This window comes from Schistocerca gregaria, chromosome 4, assembly GCF_023897955.1.
Source record: "Schistocerca gregaria isolate iqSchGreg1 chromosome 4, iqSchGreg1.2, whole genome shotgun sequence".
NCBI classification, from domain to species: domain Eukaryota; kingdom Metazoa; phylum Arthropoda; class Insecta; order Orthoptera; family Acrididae; genus Schistocerca; species Schistocerca gregaria.
Genome location: NC_064923.1, coordinates 216,105,340 through 216,130,009, shown reverse-complemented (window position 1 = coordinate 216,130,009; position 24,670 = coordinate 216,105,340). Strand labels below are relative to the sequence as shown.

Here is a 24,670-nt window from a genome sequence, read left to right as displayed (position 1 = left end):
TCACTTGCTAGAAATGTGTATAACAAATTGAGTACAACATTTCTTAATGATAATATTAGAAAAAATGGTGTCACAAATGCTAAATGAAGGCTATCTCACTTGTCTTCAGACTTACTTTTCCAATGTATGGTTTTATTTTCTGGGACGTATGTCATCCAGTACAAAGTTATTTGTAATATAAAAATCATGGAAGGATTGAAAAGTGATTTCTTCTGCAGATCATTTTTCAGTAAAAGAGCAATATCTCCAATTAGGGCATTTTGCAGCTCAGACTTCCAGACGCTTTCACAAAAGTGAAGATATTTACAATTATAATAGAAGACTAACACTGGATTTTCATACTGAAAAAATTGATAAAGAAGCACCTGATATGGTGTGTGGACAATAGATTACAAACATAGTACTCCATTGGGCTAGTAAGATTGAGATCCATCCATGTTTACTTTTTGGCATATATTCAAGTCCTCATCAGTAGATACAAGCCACATTTCTCACAGATTTACTTATCTTGTTGCTTCTAGCATTGGAAGTCAACAGCTTCATTCGCCATCTGCAGTACTATTGAGGTTTAAATAACAAACAAAACTTTAAGGAATATGAGGCACTCCAATATGTCATCAGCGTTGCCACCATACCATTGCTCAGACTAAAATGTAGGGTCATCTGAAGTGTCACACTTACTGCCAGGAAATCACTGTCAGTTCATTGTGAATACTGTAGACACTCTGCTCATCATTATTTAAGGCAGCTTCTTTTGTAATCATAGCTTCTTATTATATAGTTAACCAAGCCAGATACCATAATTACAAGAAGTCTTTTAAATCAAATTATATTTTATAAAATTTTGAATAAACTGGAAGCCAATTTTTGGAAATATTAAGTTCATGAAACTAAGAATTGCACTCCCTCACAGATAGTGGTTCTGTTCACATTCAAACTATCTGTATAATACAGTGATTGAATATGGATAGAGGGGCTAAAAACACACAAAACAAAAATCGCTATAAAATGCAAAAATAAAATTTAACAATATGTTGGTCTTGCATGTGTCCATTAATTTTGTTTGGGTAGGAAAGTGCAAATTTGATCTCAGATTTTGTCTAGATAACATACCTTTAAAGTTATTTCCATTTCAATTAATCAATACTTATTAAAATGTCACTTTGTTGTTGAAACTAGTTACTTGAATTGAGGTTTTTTGAGCTTGTGTTTCAACTGAGGTACTCAGCATCTTACAAAAAGGCTTTTTAAATAGAGTGTCAAAAGAATAAGTTGGGTGTTGTTTTTTTATCAGGGTTGCTGGGATTAGTTCTTGGATTTCACACGAACCCTATGATGTCTCTCTAAATAAGGAAGGGTCCTGACTTACAGTAAATGTTAGTAATGTTACATTTAATTTCTAAAAAGGAAATAAAAAACCAGAATTTGAATTCCACAATGAGAACTGACAGAGGAAACATAATGAAAATGACTGCTATGTTAAGCGATGGACAACTTCAAGTAATTTTATGTTTTAGTTGAAAGTGTCCATTATGTTACATAAGAACCAACTTCTGTTATGTGATAATTTAGATAACAATTAACTGAATGTATACTGAGTGTTCACAGTTGATGTAAGATTGGTAAAGAAGTCAGCATAATTATGTCACAAATTATCAAAAAAGACAGTGATTGGAACTGTTAACACTACAGGTGTCTCATTGTGTAGTCAAGTGAATACTGAGTTAGGAGGGATGGGATGGGTAGGGAAGGTGAGCTGTAAAACAAACTGTCCCAGTAGTGTGACAGAGATGAATGGGTCAAGAAGGCTGTCACCCCACAGATATACAGAAAATTTGTTAAGCCAGCATGTGGTGTTCTGGGCTTATTATCACCACCTGATGCCAATGATGTTCTTGTAAATAGTTGCATGCTTCTGTACAAAAATGTGTGCTGTCTTAATTATGTGCATAGTATATGAGAGTACATACACGATATACTGTATTAATAAAAAACATAATACATTACATTTTGCATAGCATTGCTACCTTAAAAGAGTGGAACTGTATGTATATATGTATATCTAACTTATCTGCCAATGAGGAACTGTTCTTAAGATTATCGTTCTCCTAGTGTCAGTCTACCAGATGCCATGGAGAGTATCAAACAAGCCTTATTTAGACTTAGTGGTAAGACATGTGATGACAGTGTTGATATGCACTGAACTAAAGAGCACACATATGATAATTTAACATTGAGAACAATCAATTTTTGAAAAAATAATTTAATTGGATGGATTTAAAAAAAAAGACTACTCACCAAGTGATGGCAGAACACACACATAAAAGGTTATAATTAGGCAAGCTTTCAGAGCCATTGGCTCCTTCTTCAGCCAGAAGTGTTGGAGGAGAAGGAAAAGGGTTAAGGAAAAGGACTGGAGAGGTTTAGGAAAAGAGGGAGATTTCAGGAAAGTCACACAGAACCATGGGTGAGGGGAGACTTACTGATAGTATGAGAAGGAAAGACTGATTGTTGGGGACTACACCAGATGAGATTTGAAAACCTGAGAGCTTAAAATGTGGAAGACAAGATAATATGCAAGACAGAGATTACTGCTTAAACATTGTGCACAAAAGTAATAGAGTGAAAAGCTAAGCACAGTGCACACAACAGAGGAGGGGAGGGGGAGGGTGAAAAATAAATGAATCAGAAAATGAAAGATGTACAAAACTAAAATGGCATGAAGAAATTAACATAAATTGAGGCTATGTGGGTGGTGAGAACCAATGACATGTGACGCTAGTTATCAATTGTGGAGTTCTGAGAAACTGGCGTTCTGGGGGAAGAATCAAGGTGTGTGTGTGTGTGTGTGTGTGTGTGTGTGGTGAAACAGGCACTGAGGTCATGACTGTCATGTTGTAGAACATGTTCTACAACAGGATATTGTGTGAAACTTCCTGACAGATTGGCTAGTGCTGTACCATCTGAGTTACCCAAGCACGACTCATGACCCATCTCACATCCACAATTCTACCAGTACTTCATCTCCTACCTTCCAAACTTCACAGAAGCTCTTCTGCAAAACTTGCACTCCTGGAAGAAAGGATATTGTGGAGACATGGTTTCACCACAGGCTGGGTGATGTTTTCAGAATGAGATTTGCACTCTGCAGCATGTGTACTGATGTGAAACTTCCTGGCAGATTAAAACACTGTGCTGGACTGAGACTTGAACTCAGGACCCTTGCCTTTCATGAGCAAGTGCTCTACCATCTGAGCTACCCAAGCTTGACTCATGAGCCATCCTCACAGTCCCAGTTCTGCCAGTACCTCATCTCCTACCTTCCAGACTTCTAGGAGAGCTAGTTCTGCAAGTTTTGCAGAAGAGCGTCTGTGAAGTTTGGGAGGTAGGAGATGAGGTACTAGCAGAATTGGGGCTATGAGGACGGGTCGTGAGTCATGCTTGGGAAGCTCAGATGGTAGAGCACTTGCCTGTGAAAGGCAAAGGTCCCGAGTTTGAGTCTCGGTCTGGCACACAATTTTAATCTGGCATGAAGTTTCACATCTGCCCACACTCCACTGCAGAATGAAAATCTCATTCTGGAGGAGATTATTTGTTTCCAGTATACACCCTCTGCCCATGCCCTTTCATCCTAACTGATAATGTAGTCATACTGATGTAAAAGGCTGAACAGTGTTTACATAACAATTGGTACATGACGTGTCAGTTCGCAGGTGGCTCTCCCTTTGATAGTACAGGGTGCGGCATGGTAATTTCCGTATTTGAAACACGCAGCACACAGCTGCTGTTACTCATTGTTGTGTGGGTTTTGGTGCAATCGAAATGCAAGCCTTAACTTTTTTGTAAGGTTATCTTAGTAGCGATCATGCAGTGGGCAAGAGAGGACTGTGTTTTTTGTTGTGGCCTACTTTTTGAATGGATGTTTGGTCATCAGAACTCAGCGTGCATTTAGAAAACAGTTCAACATCATACCTGCAGGTCGTGTTCCTGATGAGCAATCAGCTGTTATATGGGCAGACACCTTTATGGGTACTGGAAGTGTGCAGAAAAAGAAAGCAGGACCTTCAAGAACCACCAGAATGCCTGAAAATATCAAGAGGGTACGGATGTCAAATTTAAATTCCCCTAAGCGATCTGCACACAAACATGCAGCTGCCCCTTGCAATTTCTGAATGCACAGGGAGACGAATTCTTCATGAAGAGTGAAATTGCATTCTTATAAACTGTCAGTGGTGCACACACTTCATCCAAATGATTTTGTTTCACAAAAAAATGCCTGTAAAGCCTTGATCAATGAACTGCCTCATGATGCCTTAGTGTTCTTCAGCGACGAAGCACATTTTCATTTGTCTGGTTGTGTGAATAAACAAAATATGCAGTATTGGAGTGGCATGAACCTCCAAGAACTTCACGAGCAGCTCGTGCATACAGAACGTGTGACTGGTGTGTACTACATAAGCTGACATTATTGGCCCATGTTTTTCTTTAAGAGAACGACAAGGCAGTGACTGTCACTTCTGAGTGTTATGTTCAGATGATTGAACAGTTTTTTCTTCCAGAACTTGAAGAAATGGGTGTGTGTGATGTCTGGTTCCAACAAGATGGCGCCAAAGCTCACACAGCATGAACATCAATGACCATGTTGCGAGAACAATTCCTCGATCATCTTATTTCTTTGAAGGGCGATCTCCAGTGACCAGCACACTTGTCAGATTTAGCGCCATGCGACTTTTTATTATGGGGCTATCTCAATTCTTTGGTGTATACCAATTGTCTGCAAACTCTGGCTGAACTACAGAACAATATTTGTGTTGCTACTGCCAACATTGACAGAGACATGATGGACAAAGTGGACCCAAACTTCTGATTTCAACGCTCCAAATGCATTGAGCGAAATGGAGGCCACCTTCAAGATATCATTTTTAAAACTTAATGGAACAATAGTTTAGATGTTACTCTTTGTAAAGAAAAAAAATTAAATTGATGTCTCTCACACTTTCTGATTGATGATTTTTTAAAGTAAGGAAGTTCCCATGCTACGCCCTGTTTATTAGTTACAGGGCTGGTGTAGATGGTGGTAGGAGGGTGCATAGGGTAAGTCTTGCTGTGGGGGTGGTCACAGGGGTGAGAGTCATAGGGTAGGGAAATAGGTGCAGAAGGTGCATAGGGTCTGGCAAGAATTTTGCAGAGATTTAGAGGGTGACAAAAAGCTATTCTAGTGATTTTGCCAACCACACTTAGAATAGCTTTTTGTCACCCTCCAAATCTCCACAATATTCTTGTCAGTCCCTATGCACCTTCTGCACCCATCTCTATCCTACCCCTGTGACCATCCCTGCTGGAAGACGTGCCATGTGCACCCTCTTACTACCACCTTTACCAGCCTTGTAGTTGGCAAAACATATACTATTGAAGGGAGACCTGTGAAACAATACGTCATATACCAACTGTTGTGTGAACACTTTCCAGCCTCTTACATTGACATGGCTACCACCACATTATCAGTTAGCATGAAAGAGCATAGGCAGAGACTGTATACTGGCAACACACAGTATCCTGTTGCAGAACATTCTCTACAACATGACAGTCGTGACCTCAGTGCCTGTTTCTTCACACGTGCCATCTCCATTCTTCCCCCAAAAACTAGTTTTTCAGAACTCCGCAGGTGGGAACTAGTGTTACAACATATCATGGGTTGTGGCCACCCACCAAGCCTCAAGTTACATTAATTTCTTCCACATCAGCATTTGCTCACAGAAACTAACTATGGTACTCCTTTCTTCACTCCATTTTAGTTTTCTATATCTTCCATTTTCTGACCTGTCTATTTTTCACTGCCCACCTCGTTATGTTCAATGCACTTAACTTTCACTTTTATTAACTTGTGCATGATGTTTAAGCAGTAATCTCTGTCTTGCATATTACCCTGTCTTCCACCTTTAAGCTCTAAAGTTTTCAAATCTCGTCCAGTGCAGTCCCCAACAATCAGTCTTTCCTTCGTAACTTGTCTGATAAGTGTCCCCTCACCTGGGGTTCTGGGTGACTTTCCTGAAATTTATCCCTTTTCCTAGACCTCTCCAGTTCTTTGCTTCACCCCTTTTCATTTCCCCTCAACACTTCTGCTTGAAGAAGGAGCCACTACCTCTGAAAGCTTGCATAATTACAATCTTTTATGTGTGTGCTCTGCCGCCACTTGGTGAGCAGATTTTCTTATCCATCCAATTACCTTATTTTGTCATACATAAGATAATTATTGTTTAAGCCAATAAAGAAAATGTATGGCAAGAAGAGATTACTCTCTCCAATGTAGGATTGTACACTTAGAGGCTCTGAGATCCTACTACTTTGTAATGTTTTGAATTAGTTCACTTACTTGCTAAAGCCATATCTTTTCTAATTCTTTATCATATCATTATGTCTATGTCTTAATTATCACACTTTGTTTTATACTGCACATTGTATGTATTAAAATTAATAAGCCAAGGACTACTGCTTATTTATTGACATAAGTTATTGTTTTCAGCAATATTGTCGCTGTATCTGAGGAATAACTTACTATTTGATGAAAATACTTCCACAGTTATATATCATGTATTCATAATGCTATGCTACGTAGTTCCATTGGTTGGAGCCATTTTAGCAGACAGTTTCTTGGGAAGATACAAGTATGTATGGTTCTGCTTCCTAATTAATGCATTATACTGATGAAATAAGTAATATAAATGATTAGAAAATCCAATATTATACCAATAAAGGTCTGAGTAGACATCAGTTCTAGTTAATTGTCAGTGTGTTTGAAACGAATTATTGATTCTTTAAGTACGGATTAATGCTTCCTTAATTGAGGAGCAGGAAGGCAGGAAGGGTATGGAAGGGAGGCTGTTTCATTCTTTAAGATGTGGTACTCTTACTTTCTAGTATTGAGGATAAAACTTAATGGACAAATTGAGGAAGCCTAAAACAGTGAGAAGCAGATATCATATACTCTTTTATTATACTGTGTGGTGTTCTACCATTAAGATTGCCTTAAGGTTGCTTCACTAATGGGCAGGAAAGGAATATATTACATATAAAATATTGTGATAGGGACACTGAATTAACAAAAAAATTAATTTTGTTTTTAGTATTACAGGATCAGTGAGCGCTTAAATGTGAGTTGGGAAATAACTAAGTCTTTATGGAGCCGAAGCATGGTATTGGCTTTCTGAAGTCTACATACTGTTTGTGTCTTCTAGGTATATCAGCCGCGCTGCAGAGTTGTCTTGTAGTAGTTTGTTGAGTTTCCTACTGGTCATGTTCAAGTGAAGCATCTGTGGTGCCTGAACTCATATAGCCATTAGACGATTGACTTCTCTCCTCCTGACATAACAAGCTGACCAAACAGGGTGATGTGGCTTTCACACACTTGTTGCTTTGGGAACTCATGTTGTTTCATACAAAGGAAATTTTTGGTCTCCATAAATGTTGTAACATGCAAGCAGAAAATGTATTTCAAAACTGTGAAATAGACAACTAAAGTTAGATATGTACAAGGTGTGTGAGAAAAGTGTGAGCAATCTGGCAATGCTGTGGTGTTCTACTTGTGTAGATTGCTGTAGTCTTTCCTTCCAGATGCTCAGTCTGAGTTTCAGCTCCATACAGTTATCACGTGTTTTCTCAGAGTGCCATCAGTGAGGTTGTGTTTTTGTTGTGCTTTACAAAAATGAAACAGCAAATTGTAGAGCAATGTTATACCACCATGTTTTGTGTTTAACTTGGGGAATGAGTGAGTAGGTGACCTTTGAAAAGTTGAAAAAGGCCTATGGGGAACATTCCTTGTCAACAGCACAAGTTTTTCATTGTCACAAATCATTTTGTGAAGGCCAAAAAGACATTGAAGATGAATCTCATTCAGGCAGACCTTCAACTTCAAAAGTTGACAAAAATAGTGAATGTGTGTGTGCACTTCTGAGATCAGACCAATGTTAAAAATAGTAATGATGGGTGGCCTGTTAAACTGAAGCATTTTCACCATACATAAAATTTTGACCAAAGTTTTGCACATGTGAAAGATTTATGCCAAAATGGTGTGCTGAAAAATCTCACAACTGAGCAGAAGGACAATCGAAGAAATATTGGCATTGATCTTCTTCAGAGGATTGTCAACGACCGTGAATGTTTCCATCAGGGACAAACTGTCAACCAAGTGTGTCACTCGCCCATTTCCATCATGGAATGTTTGGCCCCCAAAGGCATTCCTGTTGTTACACAGCCTCCCTATTCACCTGATCTGGGTCCTTGCGACTTTTTTGTCCAGAATTGAAAAATGTATTAAAAGGATGTCATTTTGGGACTCTGGAGAATGCTCAGAAGAATATGACTGACATGTTAATGCATTGCCACCAAGACTGGAACAATGCCTCCAACGATGCGTAGCTGTTGAAGGGAACTACTTTGATGGGGATAATATTTCTGTTTGAAAGAAATAAAAACTTCGGTGGATTAGAAACCAGTCTCATTACTTTTCTCACATACCTCATAGGCTTGTAGTTCTGTGTGTCTGTTAGCAGACTCTTCTTGAAAACAGGAATGTAAGGCACTTTTTTCCAGTCACTAGGAACACTTTGTTCCTCCAGCAGCCCGTGGTATACTGCTGCTAGAAGATGATCAAGTTCCATTGCTTATTCTTGCACATACTCTGTTGCAGAATTGTATTGATATCCCAGGTTGAAACCTGAAATTGATAGCAGTTGGATTTTTGGGGAAAATTTAACTGTGTATCAAAAGGATAGGCAAATGGGAAATGGAGGTGGTGTATTTGTCACAGTAGACGAGAAACTCAAATCCACCGAGCTAGAAATTTAAGCTCCTTGTGAGAGTCCAGAATGAAATTTTCACTCTGCAGCAGAGCGTACACTGGTGTGAATCTTCCTGGCAGATTAAAACTGTATGTTGGACCAAGACTCGAACTTGGGAGTTGTACTTGGGTAGCTCAGTGGTAGAGCACTTGCCTGCAAAAGGCAAAGGTCCCGAGTTTGAGTCTCGGTCCAGCATACAGTTTTAATCTGCCAGGAAGTTTCTTGTGATAATGTTTGTGCAAGACTCAGTTTCAGGGGTGAGATTAAATAATAATTGGATTCTTCTATGTCCCACCAGACTCATCTCCTGATGTCACCAAAAACTTTAGAGAAAACTTCGGTTCATTTGTATGGAAGTTCCCCAGTCATACTGTAATCATCAGTGGAGACTTTAATCATCCAAAAATTAATTGGGAAAATTACAGATTTTTTAGTGGTGGGCGTGATAAGACATCCTGTCTTCTCAGAAAACTACCTAGAACAGATGGTTAGAAACCCCACTCATGGTGGAAATATATTGGCTCTAATGGCAACAAATGGACCTGACCTCTTTGAGGATGTCCACATTGAAACTGGTGACGTGACTGTGACGTGGTCATGGCAACAATAAGTATCAAAGTGCAAAGGACAACTAAACAAGGAGAAAGATATATGTTTTCAGTAAACTAGATAAAAAAGACAGTAATGTCCTATGTCAGTAAGGAACTTGAAACTTTTCAGCACAGGGAAGGAACATGTAGAGGAGCTCTGGCTCAAGTTTACAGGAATAGTTGACCATGCACTAGATAGGTACATAGTAGAACAGTTCATAATGGGAGGGAACGTCCATGGTATAAAATCACTGTAAAGAAACTTCCAAAGAAACAGTCACTACTGAATAATAGGTCTAAAACAAAGTGTAGGGCTGTAGATAGAGAGATGATGAATGAAATGCATTTGTCTGTCAAGAGAGCAATGTGTGATGCCTTCAGTGGCTACTACAGCAGAACATATTCAAGTGATTTTTCATGGAACCGAAAGAAATTCTGGTGGTTTGTAAAGGCTCTTGGTGGCACCAAAGTTAGTGTCCAGTCCATAGTCAATGAGACAGGAACTCAAATTAAGGGTAGCAGACCAAAAGCTGAAATGCTGAACTCTGTTTTCAAATGTTCATTTACAAAGAAAACCCAGGAGAACTGCCTCAATTTAATCCTTGTACCACATGGATGATGGCGTCCTCTTGGGTAAAATATTCTGGAGGTAAAATAGTCCCCCATTCGGATCTCCGGGCGAGGACTACTAAAGAGGATGTCAGGAGAAAGAAAACTGGCGTTCTACGGATTGGAGCATGGAATGTCAGATCCCTTAATCAGGCAGGTAGGTTAGAAAATTTAAAAAGGAAAATGGATAGGTTAAAGTTAGATATAGTGGGAATTAGTGAAGTTCGGTGGCAGGAGGAACAAGACTTCTGGTCAGGTGACTACAGGGTTATAAACACAAAATCAAATAGGGGTAATTGCAGGAGTAGGTTTAATAATGAATAGGAAAATAGGAATGCGGATAAGCTACTACAAACTGCATAGTGAACGCATTATTGTGGCCAAGATAGATACGAAGCCCACGCCTACTACAGTAGTACAAGTTTATATGCCAACTAGCTCTGCAGATGATGAAGAAATTGAAGAAATGTATGATGAAATAAAAGAAATTATTCAGATAGTGAAGGGAGACGAAAATTTAATAGTCCTGGGTGACTGGAATTCGAGTGTAGGAAAAGGGAGAGAAGGAAACATAGTAGGTGAATATGGATTGGGGCTAAGAAATGAAAGAGGAAGCCGCCTAGTAGAATTTTGCACAGAGCACAACTTAATCATGGTTTAAGAATCATGAAAGAAGGTTATATACATGGAAGAACCCTGGAGATACTAAAAGGTATTAGATAGATTATATAATGGTAAGACAGAGATTTAGGAACCAGGTTTTAAGTTGTAAGACATTTCCAGGGGCAGATGTGGACTCTGACCACATTCTATTGGTTATGACCTGTAGATTAAAACTGAAGAAACTGCAAAAAGTTGGGAATTTAAGGAGATGGGACCTGGATAAACTGAAAGAACCAGAGGTTGTACAGAGTTTCAGGGAGAGCATAAGAGAACAATTGACAGGAATAGGGGAAAGAAATACAGTAGAAGAAGAATGGGTAGCTCTGAGGGATGAAGTAGTGAAGGCAGCAGAGGATCAAGTAGGTAAAAAGATGAGGGCTGCTAGAAATCCTTGGGTAACAGAAGAAATATTGAATTTAATTGATGAAAGGAGAAAATATAAAAGTGCTCACTAGGGGTAAGATAGATACTGCCTACAGGAAAATTAGAGAAACCTTTGGAGAGAAGAGAACCACGTATATGAATATCAAGAGCTCAGATGGGAACCCAGTTCTAAGCAAAGAAGGGAAGGCAGAAAGGTGGAAGGAGTATATAGAAGGTTTATACAAGGGCGATGTACTTGAGGACAATATTATGGAAATGGAAGAGGATGTAGATGAAGACGAAATGGGAGATACGATAATGAGTGAAGAGTTTGACAGAGCACTGAAAGACCTGAGTCGAAACAAGGCCCCCGGAGTAGACAACATTCCATTAGAACTACTGACGGTCTTGGGAGAGCCAGTCATGACAAAACTCTACCAGCTGGTGAGCAAGGTGTATGAGACAGGCGAAATACCCTCAGACTTCAAGAAGAATATAATAATTCCAATTCCAAAGAAAGCAGGTGCTGACAGATATGAAAATTACCGAACTATCAGTTTAATAGGTCACAGCTGCAAAATACTAACGCGAATTCTTTACAGATGAATGGAAAAACTGGTAGATGCGGACCTCGGGGAGGATCAGTTTGGATTCCGTAGAAATGTTGGAACACGTGAGGCAATACTGACCTTACGACTTATCTTAGAAGAAAGATTAACAAAAGGCAAACCTACGTTTCTAGCATTTGTAGACTTGGAGAAAGCTTTTGACAATGTTGACTGGAATACTCTCTTTCAAATTCTAAAGGTGGCAGGGGTAAAATACAGGGAGCGAAAGGCTATTTACAATTTGTACAGAAACCAGATGGCAGTTATAAGAGTCGAGGGGCATGAAAGGGAAGCAGTGGTTGGGGAAGGAGTGAGACAGGGTTGTAGCCTCTCCCCGATGTTATTCAATCTGTATATTGAGCAAGCAGTAAAGGAAACAAAAGAAAAATTCGGAGTAGGTATTAAAATTCATGGAGAAGAAGTAAAAACTTTGAGGTTCGCCGATGACATTGTAATTCTGTCAGAGACAGCAAAGGACCTGGAAGAGCAGTTGAACGGAATGGACAGCGTCTTGAAAGGAGGATATAAGACGAACATCAACAAAAGCAAAATGAGGATAATGTAATGTAGTCAAATTAAATTGGGTGATGCAGAGAGAATTAGATTAGGAAATGAGACATTTAAAGTAGTAAAGGAGTTTTGCTATTTAGGAAGTAAAATAACTGATGATGGTTGAAGTAGAGAGGATATAAAATACAGACTGGCAATGGCAAGGAAAGCGTTTCTGAAGAAGAGAAATTTGTTAACATCGAATATAGATTTATGTATCAGGAAGTCGTTTCTGAAAGTATTTGTTTGGAGTGTAGCCATGTATGGAAGTGAAACATGGACGATAAATAGTTTGGACAAGAAGAGAATAGAAGCTTTCGAAATGTGGTGCTACAGAAGAATACTGAAGATAAGGTGGATAGATCATGTAACTAATGAGGAGGTATTGAATAGGATTGGGGAGAAGAGAAGTTTGTGGCACAACTTGACTAGAAGAAGAGATCGGTTGGTAGGACATGTTTTGAGGCATCAAGGGATCACAAATTTAGCATTGGAGGGCAGCGTGGAAGGTAAAAATCGTAGAGGGAGACCAAGAGATGAATACACTAAGCAGATTCAGAAGGATGTAGGTTGCAGTAGGTACTGGGAGATGAAGAAGCTTGCACAGGATAGAGTAGCATGGAGAGCTGCATCAAACCAGTCTCAGGACTGAAGACAACAACAACAACAACAACAACAACAACAACAACCACAGAAAAGATGAATGAAAGAAGTATTAGTGTCAGTGGTGTTGAGAAACAGCTGAAATCATTAAAACTGAACAAAGCTCCAAGGCCGATGGAATCCCTGTTAGATTCTATACTGAATTTATGGCTGAGTTAGCCCTTCTTCTAACTATAATCTGTTGTACATCCCTTGAACAAAGAACTGTGGCCAGTTCTTGGAAAAAGGCACAGATCACACCTGTTTACAAGAAGGGTAGGTGAAGTGATCCACAAAACTACTGTCCAATATCCTTGACATCTATTCACTGTAGAATCTTAAACATATTCTGAGCTCAAACACAATGAGGTATCATCTTGAACAAAATGACCTCCTCAATGCCAGCCAGAATGGATTATGAAAACATCAATCACATGAAACCCAACTTGCACTTTTCTCATATTACATACTGAAAACTTTGGGTCTGGACAATCAGATAGATGCAGTATTTCTTGATTTCCGAAAAGCATTTGACCCAGTACCACACCTACGCTTATTGTCAAAAGTGCAAACATATGGTGTATCAAGTAAAATTTGTGACTGTATTGAGGACGTTTTGTTAGGGAGGACACAGAATGTTATCTTGGATGGAGAGTCTTTGTCAGATGTGGAAGTAACTTCAGGAGTGCCACACGGAAGTGTGTTGGAACCCTTGCTGTTCATGTTGTATATAAGGATCTTGCAGACAATATTAATAGTAAAATCAGTCTTTTTGCAGATGATGCAGTTATATGTAATGAAGTTCTATCTGAAAGCAGCTGCATAAATATTCAGTCAGATCTAGATAAGATTTATTGGCAACTTGCGTTAAATGTTCAGAATTGTAAAATTTTGCATTTCATGAAATGAAAAAACATAATATCCTATGACTATACTATCAAGGACTCACTGTTGGAATCTGCCAACTCATACAAATGCCTGAGTATGAATATGAAATGGAATGATCACATTGGTTCAGTTGTGGGTAAAGCAGGTGATAGTCTTGGTAGAATATTGGGTAAGTGCAATCAATCTGGAAAGGGGATTGCTTACAAATCACTCATGTGACTGGTTCTACAATATTGCTGATGTGTGTGGGACACGTGCCAAATAGGAGTAACAGGGGGTGTTGAATGCATACAGAGAAGGGTAGCATGAGTGGTCACATGTTTGTGGACTCTATGAGAGAGTGTCACAGAGTTACTGAAGGAAATGAAGTGGAAGACTCTTGAAATTAGGCTTAAACTGTGCCAAGAAAGTCTATTAAGAAATTTTCGAGAACTGGGTGTAAATGGTTACTCTAGGAATATAATACACCCCCCTACATATTGCTCACATCGGGCTCTTGAAGATAAGATTAGAATAATTACTGCATGCACAGAGATGTTCAGACTGTCACTCTTCCCACACTACATACTTAAACGGAACAGGAAGAAACCCTAATAACTGGTACAATGGGATATACCCTCTGCCATGCACCTCAGGGTGGTTTACAGAATATAGATGTAGATGTAGATAAGGGCCCATGATCTTTCCTCTGATGAGTGATTTTAGTTACTTTTCTATTCCTTGATCACTTATTTATGTATCTCTCTAACATTTGTGAAACAATATCAAGGTGGAAACAGACTATGAGCTATCTCAGCAAAACAGTTTTGGAAAATAGCTTTTAGTATTTTGGCCTTGTGTCAATCATCCTGTGTTTCAATACCATTATAGCAAAAGAGTGTGTGCACAGATGGCTTGATCCATTTACTAAATTAATATCAGACCGAAACTTCCTAGAATTTTCTGTCAAGTCAGTAGAAAGACTGTTAGTATCAATGTCATTTAATGCTTCACTCATGGTTCTCCTTATGTTAATTTCAGCTTTGTTCAGTTTGTTTGTCTGTGAGTTTTTGGCTATGCTTGCTTTTGCTATAAAGATCTCCTTGCTTTTTGTAGCAGATTTCTAACACAACCACAGATGGTCTTACCCATATTGCAGATCTTTGATTGGCACATACCTATCTAAGATGTATTTTTCAATGCTCTTGAACTTTGACCATTGTTGCCCAATGTTGTCAGTGCTGGATCTGAAATTTTCATGACCACTCAGGTAATTTGAAATCTCTCTTTCATCACTGTTGCTAAGCAGAAATATATTCCTACCTTTCTTATATTCTCATTTATAGCCATGATCAGTGATGCTGCTAAGTCCTTATCATCACTGATACCCATTTGTGTGCTAACAGAGTCGGAAAGTGTGGGTCTGTTGGTGATCTGTAATACATTATTTCTATGAATTGGTTCTTTGCTTAGCTGTTCTAGGTAATTTTTGGATAAGGCATTTAGAACAGTTTCACATGATTCTGTGGCCTTACTTCCCACCATAATAACTGGAGTCTCCCATGCTATAGCTGGTTAGCTGAAATATCCACTTACTACTACAACATGTCTAGGAAACTTGCACAATATTCTACAAATTTCCTCTCAAATGTTCTGCCACTACTGCTCAAGAGACAGGAGTGGTCTATAAAAGTATCTGATGACCATGTTTGTTGCATCTTCAACACTCATCTTTACCCAAACTACAGTATGTCAGTAATTAAAGTTTGTTTCAAAACTCTGTAAAAAGAAAACTACTGCTGAGAATGAACAGCATATTCTTGACACGGGGGAAACATCACGGAGCAAAAAATTTAAGGGAAATTTTAACATTAGGTGGGCTCAGTGAATCGCAATATGTCGGCTATGGTTTGAGTTACACATTGAACAGTAGAGATGGTGATGTATACTGTTCAATGTGGATAACTGCACAAGTTCAGCAATCAGCAGATGTGGCACTGTTAGTTAGTTAAGCTCATCAATCACGGCAAGGTTGTACTAGCAGATGAGAATAATTGGTTTTTAATTGTCCTGGGCCAAAAACCACATAAGGAACAAAATGATATGGCTTCTTATTGTCCTGGGCCAAAAGCCACATAAAAAGAAAAAATGATAACAGTTTTTAATTACCATGGGACTAAAAAGAGCATAAAAAACAAAATGCCGTTGGATTCTAATTGTCATGAAGCTGGTGCAATACATGTTCAACATGCTGTCCACTTTTTTTTTTACCACAAGTTGAAATAGAGAAGAAGCATGTTCTACAACAGATTGTAGTGTCTCATGGGTCACATTCAAAAAGTGTTGTGCAATGTGTGCCTTCAATTCAGGTATATTCATAATTGGAGCACTGGATACAACATATTTCAGAGAACCCCACAGCCAGAAATCTCATGGATTAAGATCAGGTGATCTGGATGTCCAGGCCGTAGGGAAATGATGACTCATAGTTCTGGCATTTCCAAAATGCCTCTGCAGCATTCACTTTACTGGCTGTGAAATGTGCTGAGGAGTGTTATCTTGGATCTGTGCTGCTGAAGGATTGGAATGACATTGGTGTACAAAAGACTTTTCAGTCATTGGCCAGTGACAGTAAAGGTAACAGGACCTGCGGGACCTATCTCCTTGAAAAAATATGGCACTGCAATAAATGATTCCATCAACCCGCACCACAGTCACCTTTGCAGAATGAAGTGGAACCGGATGATGTGTGTGCTGATTTTCCATCTCCCATTTTTTGCAGTTCCATGTATTGACATGTCTTTGGACATGGAAATGGGATTTGTCTGTCCACAAAATGTTCTGTGGCCATTCATTGTCCATTTCCATGTGAGAAATAAATTCCAGAGTGAATTTTTGTCAGCAGAAGGCAACTCCTGAATGTTGGTGTTTTTATGCGGATAGCAGTGCAGGATGTTTTATTGGATTTTATGCACCACGCTTGCAGGCATGTCCAGCAGTCAGGCAATTCCCATGCACTGTGTGTTTGCACACACCCCTTGTACTCAGCTGCAATGCTGTGTCCACATTTTCGACAGACTTCTGATCACCTTCTTTCCTCCCTCTTCCACACTGCACTTAAAAAAACCCTTTCTTTTCAAATTTTGTTATTATTTTCTCCAGATTATTTGCATACATCAGACCAATGCCTTTTTTCATACCGTTGAGAGTCAGGAATTTCTCCAGGGTTACTGGTGCACAGTCACCATCCTTTCAAAAGAGCTTTACCGGAAGTTTGCGATCCTTTGTGGAGACAGTCATGCTGGGCACTTCGCATGCAAATTGAGGAACAGCTTGCGCTACACATCTGTTAGCATACATATTCCATCACTTACAGTGCCATCTTTTGCTCAATTTTTTGTAGTTTTTGTTTTTTTCCATGACATTTGTCCCTGCATCAAGAATATGCTGTTCAAATTTTATGTAATTCTGAGCAGTGGTTCTCTTTCTGCAGTGTTTTGAAACTGGAACTTTAATTGTGAATACCCTGTATTTTGCATTAGGAATCTGTACTAACATCACTAGATATTATTGTATTTTTTACAGCTATAAACATGTCTCCACCTCCGACGTGTAATCTATCTTTGCAAGATATATTGGAGTCAGAATTTAATATTTCCTTGCTATTCCACTAATAAGTGAAACTAATTCTGAGACCTTCCCCTGTGATCAACTAATGTTATATTAGCATTTTCTTTCTCTGTTCTGCTATGATAAACATTACTCTCTTCAATTAATGGTGATAGTATTCTTCCCACGCGAAATCATAACAAAACCTTATTGAGCCTGTGAAGGCATTTCTCTATCCTAAAAAAACCACATGTGCATGGCACATATACTCCACTACCCTAGTAGCCACTTCCTGTAGGTACTGCAAGCCTGGCCTGTTAAGGGAGTCCTAAAATTCTCCACCTGATAATGAAAGTCGAGAATCTGCATCCTCAATGATCAGAGAATTGTTTGAGGCTCTGGTTTACAGCTTCCACTCAGCTCCAAACCAGTGGACCATGATCAGCTCTGGGAACAGAATGGTAGCTCTGCTTCCACTCTCTGAATGAGGCTAAAGCAGCCAGACATCTGCTGGAGTGAAGGACGATCTCTGAGGCTAGGTAGCAGACAATATTTGTGCTGACATAGCCATTGTTTGCAGCTGGGTGTATACAGTACACTCAGTTCCTGCCAGCAGAGCCTGCTCCATATTTTGGATGTGATGCTGGCAGATAGTGTGGACACTGGTCTTCTGGTTCAATCTGCCCACTGTTTCCCTAAGGAGCTCCATCACCAGCTAACATTGGAGCTTCCAAAGCCAAAGAATATCACTGTTAGTACTTATACTTGTATTGCCTATCTGTTCTGCCCACTGCTTCCTCTGCTGTTAGGTGGGAGCATTCTAGCTGCATTTTCAATGTTGCCAAATCCCAGACAGAGCTTAATTGAAAACCACTGCTCCAGTCAACAAGATTGCTGTTTGCTTGGTGTTCCATTGCCTCTTTGAAGACAGAAACCTGTTACCTGTTGGCATGGGACTGCACTTTTGTCAGTTAAAAACCAAACTTTCATCCTTCATTGATGATGTGTTCTGCTGCAGCAGACTTGCTGAACAAGCATTTTTCAAACCAATGAATGATGATCACCACTATAAAAAGTTTCTTTTTACCATGAATTAGATAATCTACTGTTTGGGTGTATGTTTTATTTATGCACATGCATCATGAAACATGAAATGGTTGGATGCAACCTATCTGCAAGCCAGGATAACAACAATCATACCACATTCACTGTACCTGCTGGCTGGGCAATTTATTCCAGCAGTGGTTCTTGCCTTGGAGGTGATGGTGTTCATCATAGAGAGAAAGATGAACTGTGACAGTGTCTACAACGTCACAGGGACAAGAGAAATCTTATTATATAAATACATTCAGTTGACATTTCTTAGGGTAGAGAGAACTTTATTCAACTCAGTCCTTATCAATGTTTTTTTTATGTTCTGAATAATGTAACAGCATTTTACTTCACAGTTATTATAAACAAGAATACAACATTCAAGATGTTGTTAATGATAACCCTTGCATTTATTTTGAGTGTTGGATGTACTTTTAACTTCCAGCAGTAACTGCAATACTTTGAGGCAAGAAGTCTGATCAGAAGAGGTTGGTGAGTATCCTGAAAGTGACAAGGTTGGCAAGATTAAATAACAGATAGTCTTGGCTCCTGATCAGACTGCACTTTGCCACCCTATATCACTATAAAGAACAAGTGGAACAACACATTTGGTGACCTTTGACAACAACCCAGAACAAATATGGTTAGCAATAAATAAAATTTGCAAAGAACAAGAAGAATAACCAGAAATTTTAAATTTTAAATAGAATGATGAATTTTGAGTTTGCATATTAACAGTAGTTGATATTGGTTGCCAGTAGTAATGAAGAGCACAAACAAGATTACGCTGGAGTGCAGAATCATTTGCTGGCATTGCTAATGAAGAATTTTGAAGAGGTTTGAATAGTCAGTGAACAATTATTAAATTCTTAGACTACTATTATGATACACAGGAAAATAACTAGTCAATGATGACTATGTCTAAAAGGGCTTCGATCCGTGATCCAGTGGCTATTAAAGATCACACGCTACAGGTACCCAACACTTCAGCTGAATATGACAAATGGGACGCTTTTTGAAAGAGTGCGACAAGATGTGTCTGCCACTTGGCTGATATGAAATCAATGACATTTTCTGGGAAACCCTGTGTTCCTTTATACTTCTTTCTATTGTGTACTTTTTTTGAAGATAAATGGTTTGAAGACTTATGTTACACTGCTCCATAAGATAGTGTCCTAGCGAACAATAAGTGTGATTACTCAAGATACAATAATACTTTTATGTGAACATAATAAACTGGAAGCTCTTCCTGTATCCAGTACAAAACAAATCAAACTAACTTTTTTACGAGATAATGAGTGTGATGGTTGCATTTTAGTTCGTTCACTGAGATATATGTCTTTTGAATGACCATTAATATCTGCTTGTTTTTCAGCCATTGTTAATGATTTAGAACTGATTAATACAGATCTGGTACGGTCAGGATGTAATATGTACAGTGAATTAATTTTTAATCTCTATAAATATAATCTCACCTCTTCTGGAATGGGATTTAGATAATTAATTAGCATCTTCATACCATCAGATGATATATATGATTCTTTAAAATCCCTCAGCACACATGGTTTGCCTTTTATGTAAGCTAAGAACGGGAGGAACCAAGTGCAAAACTGACAAATTACATTGTATTATATTAATACTTGTTCCATAGATCACACTTTGAAATCATGTGGATTGTGTCAGTTTTACAAAATGTTCCTTTACATTATATAATTAACTTTTTTATGATTGTAACATCACTAATTTGTGTCTAAAAATTAATCTTTTGAGTAGAAGAAATGGTAATTCAGAACTTCTTTTAGGTTGTTTTTAAATGCTGGTTGGCTATCTGTCAGACTTTTGATGTGATTTGGTAAGTGACTGAAGAGTTTTGTGGCAGCAGAATTCACTCCTTTCAGTAATAATGTATTTTATGTGCCCTGTTGCTTACAGGGGGAGGGTGTGGAATGGGCCTGCCAATTTGGCTCATACTGCACAAGTGGAACCAGATAGATTATGCCCCTTTCAAGATCCTAGAATGTCTCATCTGAGTGGTGCAAGGAAAAAGTGAAACACTCTGAAGAGGTTTTTGACCTGTATGTGTCAGATTTTTTTACCCAGTAATTTGCAAGTCAGCATGGCACAGATGTCATGCGCACTGTCTAACGTTCCACCAGCTTGAGTCCGATTCTCCCTGCCACTGTTTTTCTTTTTTCTTTTTATTATTTATTTTATTTTATTTTATTCCTAGCAACATCAGACAAGTAATTATAAAATTTAATTCTATACAACAGTTCAATTACTGCAGATAAAATTAACATATTCAATTTAGTTAAGATTACTGTAATCAGTAAATATATTTAAATAGTTACTTTACATAACAGGCAGAAGTTTTGAATGAAGGAAAAATTTCCAAAAATTTTAGCTAAGTTCTAGCTTTTTATTTGTTATTAGAAGGTACATTACATTTTTAGGGCGATAATAATCAAAGAATCATTTAAAACATAAGTATTGTTCACGCCATTTACATTTTATGAAAGTATTTTTTGAGCAAGAACATTTTTTTTTCAAAATATACTACAGCAGAAAGTATATGTCACCCAAGGTTTTAAAAAGAAATACCAAATAATTGGGATGAAAGCTGAAGCAGTGAAACAATACTGCATGATAAAATGAATTTTAATTGCCTTTTGTCTCAGTGATAATTCTCACTATTGTAGCACATCGCAGGCATGAAGTTTTGTGTGTGTGTGTGTGTGTGTGTGTGTGTGTGTGTGTGTGTGTGTATGTGTGTGTGTGTTAGAGAGAGAGAGAGAGAGAGAGAGAGAGAGAGAGAGAGAGAGAGAGAGAGAGAGAGAGAGAGAAAACCGTGTACCTCTTCATAAAGGCTGCTTTTGTCAGGTTTGGTGTATAATATCAAATCTTCATCTTATCATCCACAGTTTCAGTAACCTGCTCTTCAATTGCTTAACCCATAACCGATATCTGTTGCTACAGGAGCCACAGACACAGGAGGATTGTTGGTGATCATGCCTTCTTGGTTATAGATTGAGAAAGCGTAGTGGGGAGAAGTGGAGAAATTAAAAAAAAATCGTAAACAAAAATGTGGTTTTGATTTTTTCATCAATCAGTTCACTGGTTCATTGGTACAAATTCTTGTTTGGTTTCAATTTTAGAGTAAAATAATAAGATTTTGTGGAAAATTGTCACAAGCATGTGGTAGACTCTGTTCACAATTGCAGAAACTGTTATAAACAGTCGGGAAAACTGTATAATAAGGACTGACTGTAGGGGATCCGTGTACTTTGAATACATGGAAGAGAACCAGGAGAAAGGATAGGATGGGTATATTGTAACAACAGAACACTGCTGTTGGAGGGGCAGCTATATTATAACAACAGAGAATTGCTACTGAAGGACAGCTGAAATCACAAATCATGCTCTACAGTAAATGTAATTGAGAGATGTATCATTTAAAACAATTCCCATTAAAAAAATATTAATTAAATTGCTCTTAACTAAACTGATTAAAAATCTTAAGTATACAAAAAGTTTTAAGAATATAAACTTAAGAGTTTAAATATATTAAAAATTTGTAATTAATATTTTAAAATGGAAGAGAAAAAATAAAATGAAAAATTGAAATAAAAAACAGTAGCAGCGAGAACTGAACACTTGCCACTGAGCTGCCGGACAGTGTGCTTGACAACTGTGCAATGACATTGGCTTGAGAATTATTGAAAAAAATCCCTCACACTCTACTTAAAAATCTTTAGAGAGTATTTTGCCTTTTCCTACCACCAACTCAGGTGAGATAATCTAGAAACTTGAAAGGGCATCTATCAGCTTCTACTCACACAGTTTGATCTAAATTGGTGAATCCATCTTGCGCCCTCTCCTTGTCAGTTTATCCTGCAGTAGCAGTACTTATTGTCAGACTGTCTTTTATGATTACAGCTGTCATTCCACCCTCATATAAGATTGTCAGAAATACGAGAATTTTATTTTAAGCAGTAGTCCTTTTCAGCCCTCACAGCCGTACAATGGAGAAAACATCTCAGTGATTACAAAGATGAGCCTTATTCCTAAGAAAGTACGCATACTGGATCCACCTTTCAACATGCCAGTGCAGATGTTCTCTCCCAGCTTCCCAGGGGTTCTGAGCCACATTTTTATGAATAGGATCCAATGTGGATTTCTACTGCTGCGGGGCTACAGAGCCTTCTCAATGGATTTCCCATCACTACACAATGGCCCACTCAAACCACAGCAGAGTATCCAATCCTCAAACAGGTCCTTCACTTGATCACCAGGGGTTGACTCAAATACCTGCCCACTAATGCTGCCACCAGACTGCACTCACTGCATTATCCATTACCAACTGCAGGCCACCAGAGGCACCTTTTCTGTTCAACAGCTGAAGGCAAGTGCTGGGTCATCATTCCTATGTGACTCTGATTCTGCATCACGCTGCTTCTGCATATCTCACTCTTTACATTGTCCAGGCATTCAATACTTTGATACCCCACTAGCTTTGGAGGTGGAGATGAACAAAGTGCTTAAAACCTCCTAGCCACAACTGAACTTGGAGATGGAGTCTTGACCAGCAAAACCTTGCAACAAGATATCCACCTTCACTCCCCTCGTCTGGCCCGTCATCTCCGTCACTATACCACACATTTTGACTGTACTTACTGACTCCGTTGGGAAGAGGGAGGCGGGGGAGAGATATCTTTTATCTCGTCTGTGTTATATCAATTCTGCGAAGGAAGAGATCAGCCTTATCAAGTCAAAGAGTTGGTGGGGCCAAGCAACCTAGGGTAAGCACAACTCCACAGGCACATTGTTCACAGAATGGAGACTTTACACATCATCGTAATGATACACTGTTGTAACCTGGCTGCCTGTAACTGGATTGAACTACGGATTGTTATATAGTCTACTTAATTGATCTAAAAACAAAGATTCTGTAACTTACCAAACGAAAGCGCTGGTACGTTGATAGAGACAATAACAAACACAAACACACACACAAATTTCAAGCTTTCGCAACCCGCAGTTGCTTCATCAGGAAAGGGGGAAGGAGAGGGAAAGATGAAAGGATGTGGGTTTTAAGGGAGAGGGTAAGGAGTCGTTCCAATCTCGGGAGTGGAAAGACTTACCTTGGGGGGAAAAAGGGACAGGTATACACTCGCACACACACACTTATCCATCCGCACATATACAGACACAAGCAGTCATATGTCTGACTTGGGTGACCTTGGTACTAATGGTGTGAGGGAAAGAATGTTATGAAACTAATATCCAGCCCTGCATGCTGGGTATCATGTTGTATGTTCATAGTTGCACTATGCCTGGTGATGTAAAAATTCTGTGACCGCAAAAATGGTGCTTATGCAAGTGAAAGTTGGTGTTGCAGCAGTATTTGTGTCCAAAAGTCATCTCCAACATATATCTAAGACAGAATTTGGAGCCAACATGATTACAAGGAAAATGGCAACTGCAAACAGCATGGTAGTAACAAATGAATTCCCTGCTTCACTATGAATCCTGTAATCAAGACAAGGTTTTCTTTAATCCAAGTAATCAGAAGTGTAAAGGATATTACAGTCAAAAGTGTCACATTTAATTATTGAATACATTAAGTCTCCTAAAGTAAACAACTGAATCCTACAATTCCTTGTCAATTTGTTTAAACAATTTTGAGTCTGTCTGAAAGGTCAAAAGATTGTGTAACTTGAAATCAGAATCACGACATTGAAAGATTGTTTGCAAGAGTATGTACGAGTAAAGCTCAGTTTTAAATTTATTTGAGTGGATGTAAAATTATTTAATTACAATAATAATTCACTTAAAGCTTCATAATTCTGAGATTTCTTTCACTTTCACAATATAAAATTATATTAGTAACAGTTAAATAACTTGTGAAAGAATACAGTTAAATTGTTCCATCAGAGCTGGTGACCACAGATCTTCATAGTATTAGTATATTTTTCACAGGGACTGTCATACTGCAAGATTATATCAATCTACAATTGGTTCACTACAGTGGTGTGGATAAAACTGTCAGGTGGGTAGTGCAGGGTAAGATAAAGTGGAGTTGCCTATGCCTACTTAACAGCTGTCCATGCCACAAGCAACCAAAGAAAGTTCCTAAGAAAGATTTACTATCTCATCAGTGACTACAATCTTAAGTGCCTTTTAGGTACCTTCTTGCAGAATTGAAGATTCCAAATATTTCTCCAGGACAAGAAGAGCAAAT

The 24,670-nt window shown here is 38.5% G+C and overlaps 1 protein-coding gene across 1 annotated transcript in view; it reads left to right on the top strand.

Moving 5' to 3' along the window:
• Positions 1-24,670, top strand: part of LOC126267660 (peptide transporter family 1-like) — a 150,351-nt gene that overhangs the window by 28,962 nt on the left and 96,719 nt on the right. Inside the window, exon 4 of the mRNA XM_049972960.1 lies at positions 6,524-6,665. Within this exon, the coding sequence (XP_049828917.1) occupies positions 6,524-6,665 (142 nt within the window). The remainder of the gene's footprint in view (positions 1-6,523; positions 6,666-24,670) is intronic.